General features: G+C 38.6%; 2 protein-coding genes across 6 annotated transcripts in view; both read left to right on the top strand.

The window, feature by feature from the left end:
• Positions 1-2,462: 2,462 nt before the first annotated feature.
• SIKE1 (suppressor of IKBKE 1) lies at positions 2,463-13,395 on the top strand. The gene is made up of 5 exons (XM_024570646.4): positions 2,463-2,721; positions 2,933-3,038; positions 4,107-4,249; positions 5,504-5,617; positions 7,680-13,395. The coding sequence occupies exons 1-5, from the start codon at positions 2,563-2,565 to the stop codon at positions 7,779-7,781; spliced, it is 624 nt and encodes a 207-aa protein (XP_024426414.1). The 5' UTR covers positions 2,463-2,562; the 3' UTR covers positions 7,782-13,395.
• A 4,131-nt stretch (positions 13,396-17,526) lies between these two features.
• Positions 17,527-21,340, top strand: part of CSDE1 (cold shock domain containing E1) — a 32,701-nt gene continuing 28,887 nt past the window's right edge. For all 5 annotated transcript variants that reach the window (XM_024569991.3, XM_024569990.3, XM_024569989.3 and 2 more), the window contains exon 1: positions 17,527-17,656. The gene's annotated coding sequence lies outside the window, so the exon portion shown is untranslated. The remainder of the gene's footprint in view (positions 17,657-21,340) is intronic.

Genomic DNA, 21,340 nt, shown 5'->3' with positions numbered 1-21,340 from the left:
TTTAATCACTATTAATATCATAGGACTGGTCAAAGGTTGGAATTCATGCTTGCATTTGTATTTAAGGGAGCAATGTGAATAAATTAGGGATGCTAGAAAGATAATGGTTCAGATTTCTGAACCATTGTAACAGCCCAGTCTGATCAGGGAAAGAATGTCAGACCACTTGAGAAGGGTCTGACAGGTAGGGAGAATATGGATATACTCAGAAATCTAACAGCTGGATGGTCAAACACACAGTAGTGGGAGAAAGGGTCACAAGAACTAGATAGATTGAACCAAATGTTTGCAGCCAAAGAATTAGGTATTAAAGCTTAACATTTCTGATGAGCAACAATTCTTGGTGAACAATCAAGGGTCTGGCTACGGATAGCCAAACTAAACTGAATGTTTCGAGAACTGCTGAGGCCAAAGAAGAATAGAACATTAGATCAATTGTCCACATGAGCATGTGTATCACCCAAGAGGAAAGCCATGAATGGATTAATCAAAAAGACTGTAAGCTCACTCCTGAAGTCTTCTACGAATAAAGGAGAAAACCCAAAGTAGAAGGTCAGTAATTGGAAAGCCCTAAGGAGGGCGAGAACATTCTTCAGCTGGGTGATACAAACGTCAAATAAAGTGAAGGTTTTACACAAGCAAGAGTAATTGTTTGTCAGTGGCGCTGTGGAATTAGTATGACCAGTCTAGTTCTCAGTCCTAATGGGGTGGGGCATAGAAAAATAATTACCTGCCACTGAAAGGGCAGCAAGTGGTTGTGCTATCCTTGAGGGAGAGCTATTAAAGGAGGAGATGACGAGGTAGGCAGAAGAGGTTAGAGGGGGAGATGACAAGGTAGGCAGAAGACGTTAGTGGGGGAGATGACGAGGTAGGGAGAAGACCAGCTGGAAGAGCAGCCTCATCTGAGTGAGAAACAATGATGGCCCTGGCAGTGAAAATACAGAAAAGAAAATATGTTCTAAAGATACAAAAGAGATAGGTTGCTTTGGTAACTGATTAAGTGAAAAATAAAGGATGACTTTCGGGATTCTGTTTGGGGCAGATGGGTGTACGAATGTGCTCTTTACTAAAACAGGAGGAGGAGTGGGTTTAGAAGCCAAGATAATGATGCATTCCCAGACACTAAACTGTTCTTGAAACAAAAGAGGCTCTCCAAAAATATTTACTAAAATAATAAATAACAAAGAACAAAGTTTGACATACAAGATTGACAAGGTAAATTCATAAACCATTGTAAGAAACAGCACAAGTCATTGCTGTTCTGGTTAAATCTATCCTCATGTTATTAACTGAATTAAAATAGAAAAATAGGCAAGCAGAAAATAACAGCTCCATCTCACACCCATTGAGATGGTTATTTAAAAAAAAAAACGAAGATAGCGAGGGTAGAGAAAAATAGAAAATATCAAGGATGTGGAGAAACTGGAACCCGTATGTATTGTTGGTGAAACTGTAAAACAGTACAGCCACTGTGGAGAATGTTATGGTCATTTCTCAAAAATTTAAAAATAGAGCCCTGGCCAGGTAGCTCAGTTGGTTAAAGCAGCATCCTGATATTACAAGGTTGTGGATTTGATTTCCTGATTGGAGCACACATAAGAATCAACCAATGAATGCATCAATAACTGGAACAAATCGATGTTTCTCTCTCTCTAAAATCAATACATTTTTAAAAAATTAAACGTAAAAATAGAATTACCACATGACCCAGCAATTGCACCTCTGGGCATACACCCAAAAGGACTGAAAGCAGGGACTTAAAACAGACTTTTGTAGACCTGTGTTCACAGCAGCATTACTCTCAATAGCCAGAAGGTGGAAGCAACTCAAGTGTCCATCGATGATGAATAAACAAAATATGATTATATATATATAAAATATTTTCAGCCTTAAAAAGAAATTGCTATGTGCATGCATCAGTCCTGAGAGCATTATGCTAAATGAAATAAGCCAGCCACGAAGTGACAGATACAATTTGTATGAGTCCACTTATATGAGGTTCCTGTCTCTAAGAGACAGAAAGAGTGGTGATTGCCAAGGGCTGGGAGGAGGGTAGAAGAAGTAGCTAATGTTTCATGAGTAGAGAGTTTCAGTTTTGCAAGATGAGTTTCGAGGATGTATGGTGGTGATGGTTGCTGAACATTGTGAATTCTCTTAATACTTAATTATACATTTAAAAATGGTTAAGGTGGTGTATTTTACCACAAATTTTAAAAATCTAAAAAAAAAAAGAACGAATAACAATCAACATCAAAGCCAACAGGGAAAGGAGAAACGCAGACGCCCAGCAAAACGCAACTTGCCCACCAGACTGTGGGAACTGAAAGCCAAGGGCGTGCCAAGGGCAAGCCTCCGCCTCTGGGCGGGACAGGACGGCTGGGAAGCCGCGGGTTTGAGCCGGTCTCCCGCGGACTCGGCAGCCACTGCGCAGGCGCAGAGGCAGGCTGTCCAGACGCCTTTTAAGCATACCCGGAAGTGACGTCCGGGACTGAGACAGGTTCAGGGAGCATCAGAGCTACTCGCTTGAGTAAACAGTGCTGGGGAGGTGGTCTGGCGGTAGCTATGAGCTGCACTATCGAAAAGATCCTGACAGACGCTAAGACACTGCTGGAGAGGCTGCGGGAGCACGACGCGGCCGCCGAGTCGCTGGTGGATCAGTCCGCGGCGCTGCACCGGCGGGTGGCCGCTATGCGGGAGGCGGGGACAGCGCTTCCGGAACAGGTCAGGCGGAGGGCAGGGGTCGGTGCCCTCACGTTCTGGGTACTTGACGGGTGGAGGGCGAGGTCAAGTGGGACCTCGGCCTGGAACTTATTCCTGGTCTCAGGGTGCGGCGGTGAGACCTTTCTGCCCTGGAGCCCTGACTCCTGCCTCTTCGAGTTGCGTCCGCGGCTGTTCTGTTTACGGTGCACTTAGTCTGTCTCTGTTCGTCTAGTATCAAGAGGAAGCATCGGATATAAAGGACATGTCCAAATACAAACCTCACATTCTGCTGTCCCAAGAGAATACACAGATTAGAGACTTACAGCAGGAAAACAGAGGTTAGTCAGGCCTTTTTGTGTAGTTTTTATTATTTTTCTCATACTCGGTAATATTTCAAGTTCTTGCAAAACTGCCCAACTGTTCACTAAATTGCATATCCTATATGTATTTCCAGGTCGGCACTTTCAGTAATAGAGTTATCCTCTGCTGGCCCAGTAAACTAAAATTTGTTACATTACCCTTTTCAAAGTTGTCTCCTTGATTTTGTATTTCTAGGCATCTTGTCGAAGCGGTGCTTAGTAGAGTTGAATTATTGCCCGGCTTATTTGGGCATTCCCCAGATGGAGGCTTGCATAACAAGAGTTAATATCCTCAAGGGATTAAAATTTAAAGTTTAAATATTCAAATATACTAAAGTTTAAATATGCATATATCCTAAAGTTAAGATTGAAGTGGAAGAGCTGAAGTTTAGGATATATAGTCTTAAGGTTGCTAAGTACGTTATTAACGATAACAGTATGAACAGTTACTTGTATACCAGTTTACAGAGGGCTTGCACATACAGGGTCTGGCACAGATAACGCCCCTGTTTTATTACAAAATCATAAGCATGTCATTCTGTAACATAATAGTATCTCACTCAAGCACACCATTTGACGTTTTAGGTGAAATGTTTAAATTAAAACTATAAATTATTACATCTGTATTATTACCTTACCAACCACACTCAGACAGGCATTACTTTTGCCGGACCCTGTGTATCATTCCATTGTATTCTTGTGTTTTCACATTAAGGAGCCAGGTAGTGGTTATTACAGTGCAGATAAGAAATAGACTCAGAGAGGTTAAATGATTTGCTTAAGAGTATTAAGCTAGCAACTTGCAAAACTGAACTCAAACCCATGCCTTCTGTTTACAAATCCCACATTTCTACCAAACTATGCTGCCTCTGTCTAGAAAGTTGTTTCACGTTGACCTTAACCACTGTGTTTTGTGACCTTAAACACTAACTTACAAATTTTGAATCACAATATCTCATGGAGTGTCATAAAATTCCAACTATTAGAAGTTTGGCCTTGAGAGCTCTCTCTCAGACATTACTGCCAAGTTATTTTATTTTTTGATAGAGCTATGGATTTCCTTGGAGGAACACCAGGATGCTTTGGAACTCATCATGAGCAAATACCGGAAACAGATGTTACAATTAATGGTTGCTAAAAAAGCAGTGGATGCTGAACCAGTCCTGAAAGCTCACCAGTCTCACTCTGCAGTAAGAGACTTTGATGAATAGATTCTAAATGAACTGAATTGAAATCTTGATATTGTTTTAGCTTGTGTGCCTGTTTTTTTGAAGAAAAGTAACTTTGTTTTCCTTTCATGTTTTTATCACGGTGCTGTTGGTTTTGCTGTAGCTTTGTAAAGATGTGAATAGAAAGAAGGGGTAAGAGGCTGTTAGGTCCTTTAAATTGAGTAGGAGGACTAAGGTTCCTTCCTCTCTTGTCAAGATCTGTTTCCAAAATGCTATTCAATGCTTAGTTCTTCCACCAAATGTAACTCCAGTAAGTGTCAAAGGTGCTCAGTAAATACTTGATTGTTTATTGTACATTTCACTAAATTATATGCTCTTGGTCATAAGGAGTATGAATTCATCTTTTATCCCTAACAGTACTTGGCACATAGCAGGCAGTGAGGAAATGTCTGCTATTAAACTGAACCACATAATGTCATACTCGTTAGGAGAGAGAAGTATGGTTTAATTTATAAATATGTATGTGTATGTATGTATGTATACACACACACACACATATATGGCAGAGTTCTACTGGTTGATTATGATGACCAGTAACGATTCTTATATCTGAGGGAGACCCAGGAATGACTCTTATACCTGAGGAGTACTTGATAGCTTCATTGTACATTCACATGTCCTGGATCATGTAATCCTGGATTAATAAGTTGGTCCCTCACTATTTGCTATGGTGGAACTTATGAAAAATTTCATCTTAGATTCCACTGAAAGCATTTTACTGACTTAACACAAAAGTCTTAAAAGACAGGAGTATTTTAAATATGTGAATGGCTTTCACCTGGAAGAGAAAAATAAACTTTATTTTCTTTAGTCTGGAGAAGAAAGCTTGAACCTTGAAGGAGACAGATTTTAGTTCATGTGAAAAACATGTTGAAAGATAATTCCAAAGGTGGAGTAAGGTAGCTTGGAATGTGGTAAGCTTCTTGCCAATAAAAATATTCAGGTCAAAGTTAATAAGTGCTTAGGGATGTTGTCCAACATCCAGTGAGTGACTAGACTAGAATCAATCTTTGGAAAACAAATTATTTGTGGATATCACAAGATAACTTTATTATGGCTTTACACCTGACGACTCAGGTTATAGTGAAACTCTTGCGTAACCTCTCTAGCATCGATTTAATGAACTTTTTAACATCATAATGTACATGTTCTCATGAACTTTGTGTTTGTAGAAAAGATGACCTTTTCACCTTCTTTGCGTTAATATCTTCACAGGAAATTGAGAGTCAGATTGACAGAATCTGTGAAATGGGAGAAGTGATGAGGAAAGCAGTGCAGGTGGATGATGACCAGTTTTGTAAGGTTCAGGAAAAACTAGCCCAGTTAGAGGTAAGATTGTTGCGATTTTAGGTTCACAGTATTTCAGGGCGCTTTCAGAGTCTGGAAGGTACGCCATTGCTACCCTGTCACTGCAGTGTGTTGTGTTTTCTGTGTGCTGGTGACGTAAAAGTAAAACTCCATGCCCTCTTCAAAAAAGGAACTGTAACCAGCAGCAAACAATGAAAATGCCTACTATGTACTGGCTAGAAATTGAGATATCATCTTATCAGGGGGGCTGAATGTGGAAGGGACAAATTACATGTCAGTTAAAAATCTCTTGGTGGGGAGGGGAGTATAAAAGGGATAAATGGTAATGGAAAAAGTACAGTGGAAAAAAAGGAACATTTGTATGTCCCCATTTTGTTCTTTTGGTTAGTATTTGTTTATACTATATTCAGCAAACTGTTGTACAAAATCATGAAAAACACTCTCTTATCTTTTTTTGTGTATGGATTTTGACCAATATTGTGATGTTGGCTTCTTTGTTAATATGGGTAATACTTTAATACAAGTATTAATTATTGGGAAAAAATAAAAATAAACAATAAAATCTCTCATCTGCCATAAAAGGAAGTCACCTAGATAATGTCTAAAGTTGATGAAAAAAGATAGCAATACAGGCATATTATTTAAAATTATAGAAGTATATACTAAAGAAATAGATAAAAGTATTAAAAGTGGTTGCTTTTGAAAACAAAGCCAAGGGACTACTGTTTATTTTATAAGGCTTGTAGTTTTGATTTTATTTTTTAAAGCTATTTTCATGTACTATTTTGATTAAAATGGAAATAATCCACAAAGACCTGGGGTGTTAGTGCGCCCATAAAATTGTTAGGGAGAAACATTATTCTAGATGGTTGCAATGCTGCGTATCACCAGATGCTATCACAGGCCCTCTGAGAAACACCAGAGAAAAAGAAAGTGAGGATCCCTGCTCAGAGGCTGGGGGAAGGAGTAAGACTAGCACAGCAGGTCCTCGAATGACTTCACTTCATTCACCCTCGTTTCATTCCAGCATTGGTGAGATGCCATAGGAGCTTAACTCTTCTTTGTACTGTTTAGCCTGTGGTGAAATTGGTTTCTTTATACAATGTTTTTGCTTAAAGTCACAGTACCTATTGATGACGTTAAGTGAGAACTTACTGTACTTATATGATATGAAATGGTATATAAATGCTAGGAGAGAGACCCAAAGTACGGGGGAAAGCACTTTATATGGTAGAAGATTTAATGACCGTAGGCTCTGACTTTTCTTGAAGCCTGAACACACTATGGTTTAGCAGAATTTCCTGCAGAGAGAATACGGATGAAGAGTGCTAACTGCCCGATTTGGAAATAAAGGGGGTAATAAGGCCCTAAGGAGGAGTTAGGAGTTAGCTCAAATGATACAACAACTTACGTCATGGAAGCAGTCCTAAGGAAACGTGAGACAAATTTTACTTATTACTTAAAGTGGAAAAACACATGGGCATTGAATCAGCAATACCATATCCCAGTTGTCTGATTTTGGACAAGTTTTTGGACTTTTGTGAGCCACGGTGTCCTCTTAAAGAGATATGATGTAGGAATAATACCTACCCTACAGATGGTTGTGAGATAATATCTGCAGGACACCCGCATGGTACCTGGTTATGTGGCCAATAAGTAGTTTCTTCTCTCTCTTTCTTTCCTTTCTCCAAAACTATGGGCATCTAGGAGAGGAGATTGAGCGCAGTGAAAATATTACCAGGAATTTGAAAAATAGAAGAAACAGTGGTAAAGCTTGGGGAAACTGTGAAGAATATGACAAGCAGTGAATTCCTCCAGTGGAGAGGAATCTTGTTCTTTTGTTTGTCTTTTGTTTTTTGTTGGTTTGTTTTTGTAGTCCTAACAGGTAGCATATAAAAATTGCTCATTAAATATTTTTTCAAAGAGTAAATAAGTAGTAGATTAGGAAATTCTTATTTTGTTTTCTTAAAACTTTAAAAATTAAAATAATACACTTTCTGTTCCTGGACAAAATGATGTGTTCTGATGTAGTTTGAAAGTCAAAATACGTGAAATAAACATACACTTTCTTTTTTTTTTTCAGCTCGAAAATAAGGAACTTCGAGAATTATTGTCCATCAGCAGTGAGTCACTTCAGGTCAGAAAGGAAAACTCAATGGACACTGCTTCTCAAGCCATCAAATAACTTCAGCTGCTGAATGACAGCTGGAGATTGTTTATTAAGGAAAGAAGTTATCTTTCTATTTGAACATTGTCCTTGCCTCAGGCTTGATTTAGTGTTGATTAAAGAAATCAGGTGGCAGTTTAGAATTGGCAGTCAGAGTTGGCTGTCCACAAAATAGTTTTTGGGTGCGTTGGTGAAAATACGCACTGAATTTCACCATTCCCTTCTCTAAGAGACAACGTTTAATTTTCATTTCTGGGACCTCGATTTCTATAAACTGGGTTTTCAGTTCATTTTTGTTTTTTCACATCTCTGAATCTTTGAGCATTGTATTATAAGGCAGTGATTTGATTTTACATAGGATTGTAAATCACATTATGAAAAACTTTAAAGAGATTAACTTTTTAAATCTATTTGGCATAAACCTGGATTATTTTCCATTTGAGAAAAACAAAATTCTGCAGAACTAGATTGGCAAATTCTCTGATTTGTAATGTCATTCACCTTCTATGAAGTTGTAAGTCTCTCTGGTGCTAAGAGTCCGCACTTCATGGCCTGTGTCTTTACTCTTAATTTGAGAGAACCTACTGCTAGTCTCCAGGAAACACTTGAAAATAAGTCAGGTGGCCCTGGCTGGTGTGGCTCAGTTGGTGGGAGCGTTGTCCCATAACCAAAATGTTGTGGGTTCAATTCCCCGTCCAGATGCACAGGGGGCAACCAATCGATGCTTCTCTCTCGCATAGATGTCTCTCTCCCTTCCTCTCTAAAAGCAATGAAAAAATGTCCTCAGGTGAGGATAAAAAAATAGTAAGTCAGCTGCTTTTTTCCAGTGGTAGGATAGTCGTATGTTCAAAGAATGCTGAGAAATTTGTCCTGTGTATGTGGACATACACATGCATATTTAGTTCAAATACTAAAAGCTTTTATTTGTTCTCTTAGATATTCGTAATCAATTTTTTCCTACTAGGAAATCTTAAACTTAGGTGGCTTACCTAATGTGAAGAGCATATAATAGGTTTATTCACAGTTCTCAGGTACTACATTCTACTATTTAATTTACATATAACTTCTGTGTATAATTAAGAACCATCATTTACTTGGAAATCTGTCATTACGAGTACCAATAGCTGGCTTCCATTTTAGATCCATTTTTCACAAGGAAGCAAAGTTTTATCACCTAATGAGAGTTACCACATTCACAGTGCTGTGTAGACAACCAAGCAGTGTTGAGATTCAAATGCTGAGTAGTTGGCCGGGTTCATTCATCAATTCATTCCCCCATCTCAGTTTACTCACGTTACTTCATGTTATACTGTCAATTTAGGTTTGCCCCCCAAAAACTGAAATAATGAATGCTAAACCTGTCAATATTTTCTAATAACATTAAGCATCATAGTGAATGGGAGAAGCACAGTATTAAAGAGTTCTGTGTTACTGTTTTGTGTGATGTAAAATTTCTTTTGTACTGCCATAAAAAATTAATTCCCACTAAAACAACAGGATCTCTCCAAGATACCCTAACAGCATCTGTCCCATTAGTCATACTAATGGACTTTGCTTTCAGTGGTGGGCTTTAATGAATATGTATATGTTCTTTTAGAATTTGTCAAGTTTCTATTCAAAGTCCTACATAGAATTTGAAAAAAAAAACATGTCTACCCTGAGTGTGGGCACCTTTATCTCACTTCCCAAGAGGTAAGTAAACTTTCAGCCCAACCATTTGCCTTGGAGTATACACCCTAAGGCCCACCACATGTCCTACAATTCCAATTTGGAAGGTAGGTACCCTCTGCCATTTGTCAGCTGCTATGGCCAGTTTTCAGTGAAAGTGGTAGTCAAATGGCCCATTGAAGTGAAACATGGTGTTCCTTTATCTGTCTTAGGTTCTTTTAAGTTGCTTTTAAAGTGCTTTACATCAGTGTGTTAACTTTTCCCCTGGCAAATCAAAAGCTTTAAGTACGAGTGAGTCTAGCTCTCAGCACTATACATGATATAAATTCTGGCTGGTGTTAATGCTTTGAAGATAATGTGTCATTAAAATGCAAAGTGAAAGAATGTTTTTTCGCTTTGATTTGCGGGAATATTAGTGTTTCCTTTGTAGTGGATGGAGGGACTGGACTGGTTTGCAAAATCTTAGTACAAACTTATCTTTCTAGTAAAAACCTGATTTAGATAATGTCAGCTAATTTTAGTCAGTAATGAGTGTAATTATTAGGAAGTGCAAAGGTTTATTTTTCATATGGATAGCAACCTGTTAAGTAGACAGCGTTTTCATAAATATTTTGTAATTAGCACAATGTAGGCAGCAGTTAACTCTATGAAGTTGTTTTTGAAATGGTTTTAGAGATTTCCTTGTGATTAGAAATCAAATTATATGATTCCAAATCAAATTATAAAATTGAAATTAATTTGGAAGTATCTTGAAAATGCTTAAATATTACCGATATTTACTTTTATTACCTTGACTTATATCCTTAGACATAATTTGATTCAAACAGTGAAGATCTAGTTCAGTGTTCCTCAAAACGTGGTTCATCGACCTACTGAAATTGAAATTTGGAAGTGGGATCCAGGAATTTTTATTTAATAATCATCCCAGATAACTTCTTTTTTAAAATATGTATATTTTTTATTTATTGACCTTTTGGGGAGAGAGAGAGAGAAACATCAATTTGTTGTTCCATTTATTTATCCATTCATTGGTTAATTCTTGTATGTGCCCTCATGGGGAGTGGAACCCACAACCTTGTTGCATTGGGACAACACTGCAACCAAATATTATACATTTTTAATTTATTGATTTGAGAGAGAGACATTGATTTCTTGGTGCACTTATTTACACATTCATTGGCCGATACTTGTACGTGCCCTGACCAGGGATCAAAGCTGCAACCTTGGTGTATCAGGATGACTCTAACCAACAGCTACCCAGCCAAGGCCCAGATAACTTCGAAGGACACTTAGGATGCTGTACCTTTTGTCACTCTCCAAGAATGCTAAAGAGGCAGAATCTTCAGAGCTTTGATGAAATACAATTCACTCTATAGTTCATATAGCCTCTTAGAAATACATGTGGAATTGACCGAAGTGAATTTCTGCATTTTCCTAATTCTAGGATTCATTTTTATTTCATATTTTAACATCTCTGAAATTGGGATATGTGCTATACACATAGGGGTTGTGGTGTGGTTGATTCTACGCATAGGCAAAGTTGGTTTACATCCCTGGTAGCATGACTGGACAAAGGGCAAGCACTTGGTATTTCGATCAACAAACTAAGAACCATTTGAGGAAGGAATAGAGTTTTAGTAGTTTTCTATGAATTTTCCATTAACACTTTCGTAAGATCAAACGAGTGCCAGCATGAGAACTTGGAGGACAGCTGTATGTTTTCTATTGCTGTATAATAAATCACCACAGATTTAGCAGTTTAAGGCAACATCCATTTATTATTGCGCAGTTCTGTAGGTCAGAAATCCACGCAGGGCTCAACTGGGCTTCTTTCCTCAGGATTTCACAAAGCTGAAATCAAGGTGCCAAACGAGGCTCTGGATCCTCTCAAACTCATGGTTGGCAAAATTCATTTCCCTGCAGGTATTGAACTTGTAAGCCTTCAAGGCCAGCAGGACAGATCACAGGAGAGATCCTACTTCCCTTATCTCCCACCTCCAGACTCCTTCTGAAGAGCTCACCTGACTAGGTTAGGCCTAATCAGAATATTCTCCCTCAGATTAATCCAACTGATTACAGATCTTAAATAAATTTTCAGTAATACCTTTGCCAGAAGGGAGATAAAAGTGATATCCTCAAATATCCACACGTCCAGCCGACGCTCAAGAAGCATGTGCAGCAATTCTGTGATTCCCATGTGAGGTGGGAATCACAGAATTCTGCCTACCACAGTGACTTCAGCAGCTTGGAATAAAATCCTGAAGACAACAATGAGGCACTCTTAGGAAATGCCGCGTTACCCTTATTATTGGTGGGCCAAGAATAATTCTGAAAGGAAAATAACCTGCGCATCCATGAGCCAAAAAGAAATCCACCAATCTATGCTAAAATTAGTGGACTAAAGTCTAAGCAGAAGAGGATATTTGCTTTTTTAGTCTCTGCATTCGTTTCCTAGAGTTGCCATAACAAGTTACCTCAAACTGGATGGCTTAAAACAAATGTATTCATTCTCTCTCAGTTCTGGAGGCTGGAAATCTGAAATCAAAGTGTTGGCAAGGTGGGTTCTTTCAGGAGGCTCTGAGGTAGGATGTTTTCCATCCCCTCTTCCAGCTTCTGGCCATTCTTGGTGCGCCTCCACTTCTAGATGCATCTCTAGCACCTGCCTCAGTCTTCACGCAGCGTTCACCCTGTAGGTCTCTTGTCTGAATCTCCCTCTTCCAAGGGCACCGGTCACTGACTTACGGTCTACCCTAATCCGGCGTGACTTCACTCTAACTTGCTCACATCTGCAAAGACCCAATTTCCAAATAAGGCCACAATTCTGAGGTTCTGAGCAGATGTGAATTTTGAGAGGACACTATTCAAACAAGTATGGTCCTGAAGTGTCCCCCAAATCTATAGTAATTATAAAGGGAAGAATAGTAATTTTACTATGAAGAATCCTGGCAGACATCACTGTACCCAATTGATTAGGTAATGTGACAAAAGTGGGGGGGGGGGGCTCTATGGAAAATAACCTCACATGGTGATGTGATATCATAAATTCCTAACTGGGCATGTCATGGTTGGTAGTCACACCTCAGGCACATACCTTCTTTAGTAAAAGGCCTATCTTTGCCTTAAGCAAGACTTGTCCATTATTTCTGTGCACCTAGGTTAACATGCCGTTGAAATGCCCCATTTCAGACCCTTCCTTCTAAAGCATAACTCACCCTAAGATTAAGTACATAATCTTAACTGTCCAGTAATCAAATCCCCGCCTTGCTTTCTCCCACCTTCATGTAATCCTTACGTTCTCTAATTTCAAGGACATAAAAGAAGCTGCACTCATTCTCTGTCTATTGACATCTTACTTCCAGGCACATCTTCTGTTTGACTTAAATTTTTATAAACTCAACAGGTTTGGACATTCTTATGTCAACAGAAAACATTAATAGGGCATTTCAACATCATACACCCCCTAAGAATGCAATGAGTAGAGTATATCACCTCTGTAATATTCTTTCAAATAATGCATAACCTCAATCTAGTCAGGGAAACATCAGATAAAGCCAAGTTGAGGGACGTTTACAAAACAACTCACCAATATTGTTCCAAAGCTTCCAGGTCCTGAAAGACAAGGAAAGACAGGAATTGTAGGAGGGAGGAGGCTAAGGAGGTAGGATCCTGGATTTGACTGTGGGGGAGAAATGGGTATTAGAAAACTAGTAAAACCTGAATATATGTTGTAGTTGAGTTAATATTGTGTTAAGGTTAATTTTCTAGTTTTGAAAATTGTTCTATGGTTAGGTAAGATTAACACAGGAAACTGACTGGGTCAACGGTTTATGGGAAATTTCCATACTGTTTTTCCAATTGTTTTGTAAGTAACATTATCTCAAATATGCATTCCCCAATTAATGAGGCTGAGCATAATTTCAAATGTTTATTTGTACAGGTTTTTAAAATAGAGACATTTAAGTCATTCCCTCTTTTTTCCTTTTCTTGAACTTACTGATACGTACTAATTTAATATATATTCATGATGCTAATACATTGTCAGTTTTATATGTTACAAATATATATTCTTATAATCTGTTGACTTTTATTTTAGGGTTGCCTCTTAGTGGAATTTTTAAAATATGGTCAGATTTATTAAAATATTCAGAAGAGTTGGACTTTGCAGAGAAATTATAGGGATACCCTAATCCAACTTACTTTGCTTTTTTTTTTTTTTTTACTTTATACACAAGAGAGACACATAAAAAACGCAGATCTAAATAAGTTTAAAAGAGCTCTTAATATAAAAATTCTAAGTAATAAAAATGTCAGTAAAAATGTCAGCATTTTCTTTAAGTCTTTGTCATTTGTTTTCTTTTTTCTTTTATTGTTTATGCTACTACAGTTGTCCCAATTTTCCCCCAACACATTTTCTTCTTGTGGTGCATAAATAATGTTTCATATAATCAATACTGTTTTAGATTTAATTAAGTGTAATTCATGCAATGAATATTTATTAAGCACTTATTATGTCAGTCACTGACCTAGATGTACAGGGTACAATGATGAACCAAACAGAACTGAAGCTTATGCTAATGTTCAGAAGAAGGGCAATAATTAAATTCATAAATGTGTTAATTTTGGATGGCGATACATGTTATGAAGACAATAAAACAAGCTAGTATTTTTTAAAGTGATGATACTAGTAGGTACTTTAGAAAAGATCTTTGTAAGGAAGTAACAGTTGAGCTGAAATCCAACTGAGAAAGTGACAAATACTGTGCGTATTTGATTTGTACAAATACGTACTGTATGATTTGGGGAAAGAGCATTCCAGGCCAAGGCAATAGTAAATGCAAAGGTTCTGAAGTAGAAATGAACTTGCAATGTTCAAGGAACCAAAACAGCAGTGGAATTGAATCACAGTGAATCCGGGGTTACAAACCTAGTTAGGACTAGGTCATTTTGGATATTGTATGCCATAGTAAGAGTATGGATTTTATTCCAAGTGCAATTGGTTTTCACGAAGACCTAATTTAAGGTTACTTAAAAATATTCTTTTGCTTCACCCTTCCCTCTGGCTGATTGCCAGAGCCAAAATCTTAGGGTGGTTACTTTTACCACAGCAGCTTAGCATGTCCAACTAATTCTAACATTAAATGCAACGTTGACATTTTTAGAGGGAAACATTATATAAATCTTTTGCATTCTTAAATTTGAATATTTTATTACATAATCATTATTCTTATGTATTTTAACTGTTTGGAGGCTTGTTAATGAATAAAAAGTTTTGGAGTATTGCCCTGGCTGGTGTGGCTCAGTGGATTGAGCATTGGCCTGTGAACCAAAGGGCATTGGTTTGATTCCCAATCAGGGCACATTGATATTCCTCTCCCTCTCTTTCTCCTCCTCTTCCCCTCTCTAAAAATTAAATAAATAAAATATTTTTTTTAAGTTTTGGAGTATAAGCTTCTAGGACTAAATTTTAATTATATACATTTTTTGGAAGTAATTATTCTTTTTAAAGTTTTTGCTTTAAATTGTTTCCTGTCCTGAAATCTCAAATGTGGATCCTTTTACCTTCTACTATTATCATAATTTCATAAACAAAATTCCCTTTAAATTCCCTAAATAGGAAGGACATTATGTCAGAATAAAAAGTCCTTAAAATCTTAAATGAATGTAGCCTAATTTTTTAAAATCTCTACATTGACCTATTTTTTCTCATGTCACAGAGAACTGACAAAAATCTCATCCATCACTTCTCAAGAAAACCTTGTAAGTGTGTAAAGGATGCTTTTGATTCTCAAATAGATGCCAGAGAAGTGTGTGTATTGAGATTATAGAGGGGAAAAAACAATTTCAATTTCATTGTTGACTTTAGTTTCTCAGAGAAGAAAAGTTATGATAAAAACCAAAAATAATATATGCAATTTTTTTGTTCTGATGGTTATTCTTAATAGACTGAATATCTTTTCCAAATCCATGACTACCCTATTGCATTGGAAATGGTTTCCCAGTAAATTCAAAAGTTTCTGCTTTAACTAACTTCAGTTTTGTTTTGTCTTTTTAAATGTAAAAAGTCCTGATCAGTTTGGCTCAGTTTATTGGGTTATGTTCCACAAAACAAAAGGCTGCCTGTTCAATTTCTGGTCAGGGCACATGCCTCAGCTGCGCGTTCAGTCTCCAGTCCTGGTGCTTTCGAAAAACAACTGATCGATATTTCTCTCTCACATTGAGGTTTCTCTCCCTCTCTTTCTCTCTCCCTTCCCCCCTCTCTAAAAAAATAAATAATTTTTAAATGTAAAAAGATAACTATATTTTGTTTTTACTCAACTTCAAAATTAATCTAGAAAAAAAATATTGCCTTAAATTATACTGATTTTCTAAAAATGAAACCTACCACTCATGGGTAGTACCTGTAAAAAGGATAAATCATTTAAATTAGTGATTTACGTCAAATGACTCTTTTACTTTCTTTTATGCATTGGAAGGTAAAATGTATGCTTCTGGGTTTATGTATATTTGCAACTTGTTAAATGTAAATTGATACAAAGCATGGATCTAAGGGGAATTTAAAGGAAGTTGAGACATTCGGAACAAGGATGATGAAATGGTTATATGATTTAAGGTCTTTAGGAGCCATAAGTAATGGTAGAAATCTAGACTTTATTCTTTCTTATTAATAGGAATTATACTTATAGAATATAGTGAGACTATTATTTTTTACATTTACCGTTGCTGTGATACTTGAGAATGTATGTTCTTAGACCGATTTCTGCTTTTAGCCCAGCTCCGCATGAGCTTTTAGAGCAAGAGCCCAGGGCAGTTTCTCTGTAATATTAGCTTAGAATATTCAGACTAGAGGTATTGCTGGGAAAGAGAGATCTCAGTTTAAAAATCGGACAAAGGAGCCCTGGCTGGTGTGGCTGGCTCAGTGAATTGAGTACCCACTTGCAATCCAAAGGATCCTTGGTTCAATTCCCATTCAGGGCACATGCCTGGCTTGGGGCTAGATGCCCAGTAGAGGGGCCTCAACAGGCAACCACACATTGATGTTTCATCTCTCCCTCCCTTCCCCTCTAAAAACAAATAAAATTTTTAAAAAAAAATTGGACAAAGGAAACAAAACAGCTGCTTTGATATGCTGACATTCTGTATTTCCCCAACAGAACATTCCAATTTCTAACAACTTCTAACCCTGTCGTTCAGTGCTATTCATTCAGCAAGCTTTTGAGAGATGTCTATTGCTAGGCACTGTCAGGAACCAGGGATGCAAACATGAAGGTCACAGGCCCTGTCCCAAAATATCATTAGCTAGTATAGACTAATAATCCCAATGGAGGGAGCTATGAAAGTGTTGAAAGTGAAGCAAATATCTGTGCCTAGGCAAGCGTGGGAAGGCATCAAACAGAAAAAGAGGCAGGCTGGAGGTGGTATCGGATTGGATCAACAGCAACTAAGGTGGTGAGAAAATCTTTGAACATGAGAAGCAAGATACTGCCTCCTCTTAGAACTCAAGATGGTTTGCTCTGATTTCAACCTTTTGGTTACTGATTCAGCCTCTTTGATTACTTGATACACTACAGATCACTAGAAAGGTCAGTTAAAGGAGTCTGTTCCTGTTTTTAATGATTATGCTGCCTTGCCCGTCTGTTGCAAGCAATGTAGTTTCTAGGCGACAAAGGTCTCACCTAAGACTTCAACATTACCTTGTTAAAACCGTGACCTATACTAGTGAAAAGTCCAGTCTAATATAACAGAAAACAGAAAGAAGGTTTGCACTGTGAGGAGAAACTGGGGCTTGGGGGCTTCTGGATCATTGATGGGAAAAGAGAAATCCTTTATATGGCATTGCTGGATATGCCCTCTAAATTATTCGTCCTCAAGGTTTACCCAGGTCTAGCTGCTTCAACCATATTCCGGTTAGCAAAGATCAGAAACACCAAAAAGTCACCTGCCACCCCGTCCCGAGAGTCCCAGCATCGTCAATAAACACCAAGATTGCTTCCCCCAGTTTATTGGGGCGGAAACGTAGTGGAACGCAGCCACCATATTGGTTAAGCAAAGCGTACTAGCGGGCGTCATTCTGTCCTGGTACGCAAGCGTATTAGAAATACGCTCCCCTCCCCTTCCTGTGCACGCGCTTGGAGCCCGCAACTCTCGCGAGAAAAGCGAGATTTATTCCTACGTACCGGGCCGTGCTGCTTATGGCGGCGCTGGAGAGGGGGCGCTGAGCTGTTGGGGTGAGTACGACCCTAGGGTCCAATTGTGGGTAGCAAGAAGCCAGGCTAAGGGCGTATGAGGAGACCAAGATTAACGGGAGAGACTTCTAAGTCAAAGTGGGTCATTCTAAAGCTCCGGGTAGGGAAAATATCACCCTGAGTCTCTGCCTCGGGCTTTTACACCCGGCCCTCGTTCAGCTCTAGGCCTCACGTCAGGCCTCAGAGCCGAAGCGGGAAGTCGAGGCCAGGCGGCCGCGCGTGTTGGCGGTGGCAGTGACTAAAGGGGAGAGAGGAGCGAAAATGGAGGCTCCGACCGCAGCCAAGATGGAGGCGGGGTGCGGGGCTAGGTCGCGGAGGCTGCTGGGAATTGTAGTCTGGCCGCTTCCTCCTCTGCGGTTTGGAGAGGGAAACGGGAACTACAAGTCCCGGCGGGCGGGGCGAGGGGGTGGTGGCGCGGTCCTTTGTGTGAGGCTGGAAGAGCCGGAGGCAGAGGAAAAGGGCCTACCCTAACTCAACCCTATAGATCCCAGCTGTCAACCTGGTTGAGGATCTGACGAGTACCAGAGCGCAGTGCGGCAGTGGCGCCTCCTTTGTGTATGGGCTAAGGCCCCGCTTCATCCCAGTGCCTAAAGACACCTCTTTTCCCCAGCCACGTTTAGCACAGTAGCGCGGCCGAGTTGTCATCCTTATTTCCACTGCACCCTGCCTTCCTCTCTTCGGCTGATCGAGAAAGGGAACCAGCCCCTAATCGTAGGCACATGGCACTCACCCTTCTATTCTGAGGTTAGGGCGTGCTCTGTGAGAGCTTAGTGGAATCCGTCCTCCTCACCATCCACTCTAGCTGGTATGTTGCAAGAGCCAGCCCCACATTGTGCAATGGACGGCTTGGCTTCGTCGTTGTAGAGTTGATTTTTTTAGAGCTGTGATCGGAGACACTTTCTAGGCGTTTACCATCCGGTGTCTTACCAGTACGAAGTCTTAGAGACACGGTTCTTTTGCTTCAAGGTTTTTAGAAACATCCAGATGGTTCCTCTCGTTTGGCTCAGAAGTGAGGCAGGGAACGCCACCTAAAACAGCATCCCAATCTGCAGACACAAAAATCGGAACATTGTTGTGCTAGGCAATTTCCTTGTTTTGCACCTAAAGTGAGTGAAAGCATGTAGTCCTCTTTAAACAGTTGGGAAACAGGGTGGAGGGGAAGGGAGAACAAGGGTAGTTAAATCTCTTTCCTTTGAGAGACTTAGCTTTTTATCAAGACGCTATGAACTGGCAACTCTCTTCCAGAGCTACCGGTCTGTAAGATGTAGGTACTAAATTACAGCTCACTTAATATTAGTTATTCTAGATCAAACTGAGTAATTTTCATTTTGGGTTTCTAGAAGGCACGCATTCTCAGTGCTACATTGAGGGGCAATATACCTTCGTGTTCTTCAGATACTAACCAGTAAAGTAAAGGGTATTCTTGGTGTGGGTAAGCGGGGGGCTTACACACTTGAACAAGCATATGCCTGAGTCATAAAATCCAGATAAATATTCAGCCTTGTTTCTTTTTAGCTCTGGGCCCGAAATAAAAGATGATAGTGGTTTGAGTGGAAATAAAAGAGATGGTAGTGATTTGCAGCTGCTCTGGATGTTTACCATGGAGATGAGTATTTATAGCAGCTGAGTTGAAAAGTAAAGTATTTGAGACTGGAAGATAGGTTTTCTTTTTTTGTAAATAAGTTTCTGACTTAACAAGAATGACCTTTAGAATGTGCTTGAAAATTCTAGTAAATCCTAGCAAATCAAAAATGAGTATGAAAACTGACATGCAGTCATGTTTTATCCTACTCCTGTTTTCCTCTCATTCTACCTAAAGACACACTGTGTGGGCCTATCCAACATTTTTTAAAAATATTTTACTTTATTAAAATAAAAGATTTTAATAAAATAAAATATTTACATGCAATAACCATTTTAACCTTTTAACAGATGTACAGTTCTATGGCATTTATTCACATTGCGAGAGGCATGCTTTTGATGAGGCAGTTGAAACATACAAATGCGTTTGGATAGATTTTTAAGGAGTTGAATTTTGGAGCTATATTAAAATTTTTTTTTTAATATTGTGATCTTGTTAAAGAAATACAAAGAATTGATTTGTCTTTTTAGCTCTCTTTTCAAAAAGCAAGGAAATTACTTGGAGACCTTTGACCCAAATTATCTTACAGATAACTAAAACTTGTAGGACTTTTTTCATAATAATTACAGCTAGAATTATAACTGTATTTTTAAAGACTTAATCGCTGGAATGTCTGCAGTGGTGAAACTGCTGTGCTACGAATGACCTGTTTTCTTGAATCCGATCATCTCTTGTTTTTAAATCCTTTCTGCCAAATCAGGAGTTTTAAAAATTTCTTTATCTTGAGATTAGAATGTTTTCCACTTGAATGTGTGATAACTAGTTAAACAAATCAATACAAAACTTTTTTCTTTTAAGTTTGTACTGCCAAGCCTGAGGAATTCTATTATACTACATTTTTCATTGTGGATACTAAACTGAATATGGTATTCTCTAGGCAGTATTCTGTTCAGAAGTATTGAATGGTAATTTTGGTTTGGGAGCATTTTTATATAGAGTGTGTCCTTTTATTATTCTGAGGTAAAACATGAGTGTGTAGTTGAACGTAAACTGATCAGCAGTTTTCACATTGAACATGCGGGCTATCCACGGGTTTGCAGCTACAGCCAATACACAGTCAGCTAGTTAACGTACTTCTGCTTCTCAGATGTAAGTACAAACTCTTGGCCATGGCCAAGTTTGTTAGGTCTTGTCCGCCTCCTTTTTTTCAGTGGAGGTCTTTGCCTACGGGCCTTATACTTGGTATTGTTTTATTGTGCATGCCAGTGCCTTTTCCTCTTACGAGTCTGTGCTTGCTCTGACCAGTGTGGTGGCTACTAGCCTTGTCTGGCTATTTATGCACTTGAACTGTGCACAATTTTGAATTGGAATGTGCTGTAATTGTAAAATAAATGTCAGATTTCAAGGAATGTAAAACTCATTTTTTTAGATTGATTACATGTGGAAAATGGTAACATTTTGGATATATTTACTTAAATAAGATACATAATTAATTCCACCTGAATAGTTTTACCTGTTTCCACTTCAATAGGATTGCTAAAAATCTTCAAATTACATATATGACTTGCCCTATATTTCTTTTGGACAGTGCTGGTTTACACAATTACCTAATTTTGTGTCTGAAGCATTTCTTCAGCTTTTCCCACACTGGCATTTGTCCTGTTTCAAAGTATTCGTGTATGTGGAAGCAGTTAAGTGATAGATGGATATATAATCCCTAATAATTTAGTAGCTGGTAAGGTACCTAACATACCAGCATCATTATTATTAAGCATGCACAAAAAGGTAGTTGGAGCAATTAGATTTCCTAATTTCCCATCCAACGTGGTGATGACAAAAGTCGTTTGAAGCTGGGTAATTACTTTCCTTAGACGCCACAGTAAATTAAAACCTGTTAAGCACTTCAGTTACACAGATTATAGCAACATGTGATATACTTTAACTTGAGTTAATGCACAAAGATATGGGAACTATAAAGTTAAAATCAAGAATATTATTCATAAAAAATCAGCAATAGAGAGAATCTTTTCATTCCTGTGCTGCCTGTTTGGGTCTTTGCCCTTCTCACAGGAAAAAGGTACTCT

Source organism: Desmodus rotundus, chromosome 12 (assembly GCF_022682495.2).
Source record: "Desmodus rotundus isolate HL8 chromosome 12, HLdesRot8A.1, whole genome shotgun sequence".
NCBI lineage: Eukaryota > Metazoa > Chordata > Mammalia > Chiroptera > Phyllostomidae > Desmodus > Desmodus rotundus.
This window is presented reverse-complemented; position numbering and strand designations above follow the sequence as displayed.

Bases quoted from the DNA above. Each gene is read 5' to 3' on its own strand.
- SIKE1 (XM_024570646.4), top strand. From the start codon at position 2,563: ATGAGCTGCACTATCGAAAAGATCCTGACAGACGCTAAGACACTGCTG. The intron at 2,722-2,932 runs GTCAGGCGGAGG...CTGTTCGTCTAG, and splicing joins GGACAGCGCTTCCGGAACAG to TATCAAGAGGAAGCATCGGA. The intron at 4,250-5,503 runs GTAAGAGACTTT...ATATCTTCACAG, and splicing joins CTCACCAGTCTCACTCTGCA to GAAATTGAGAGTCAGATTGA.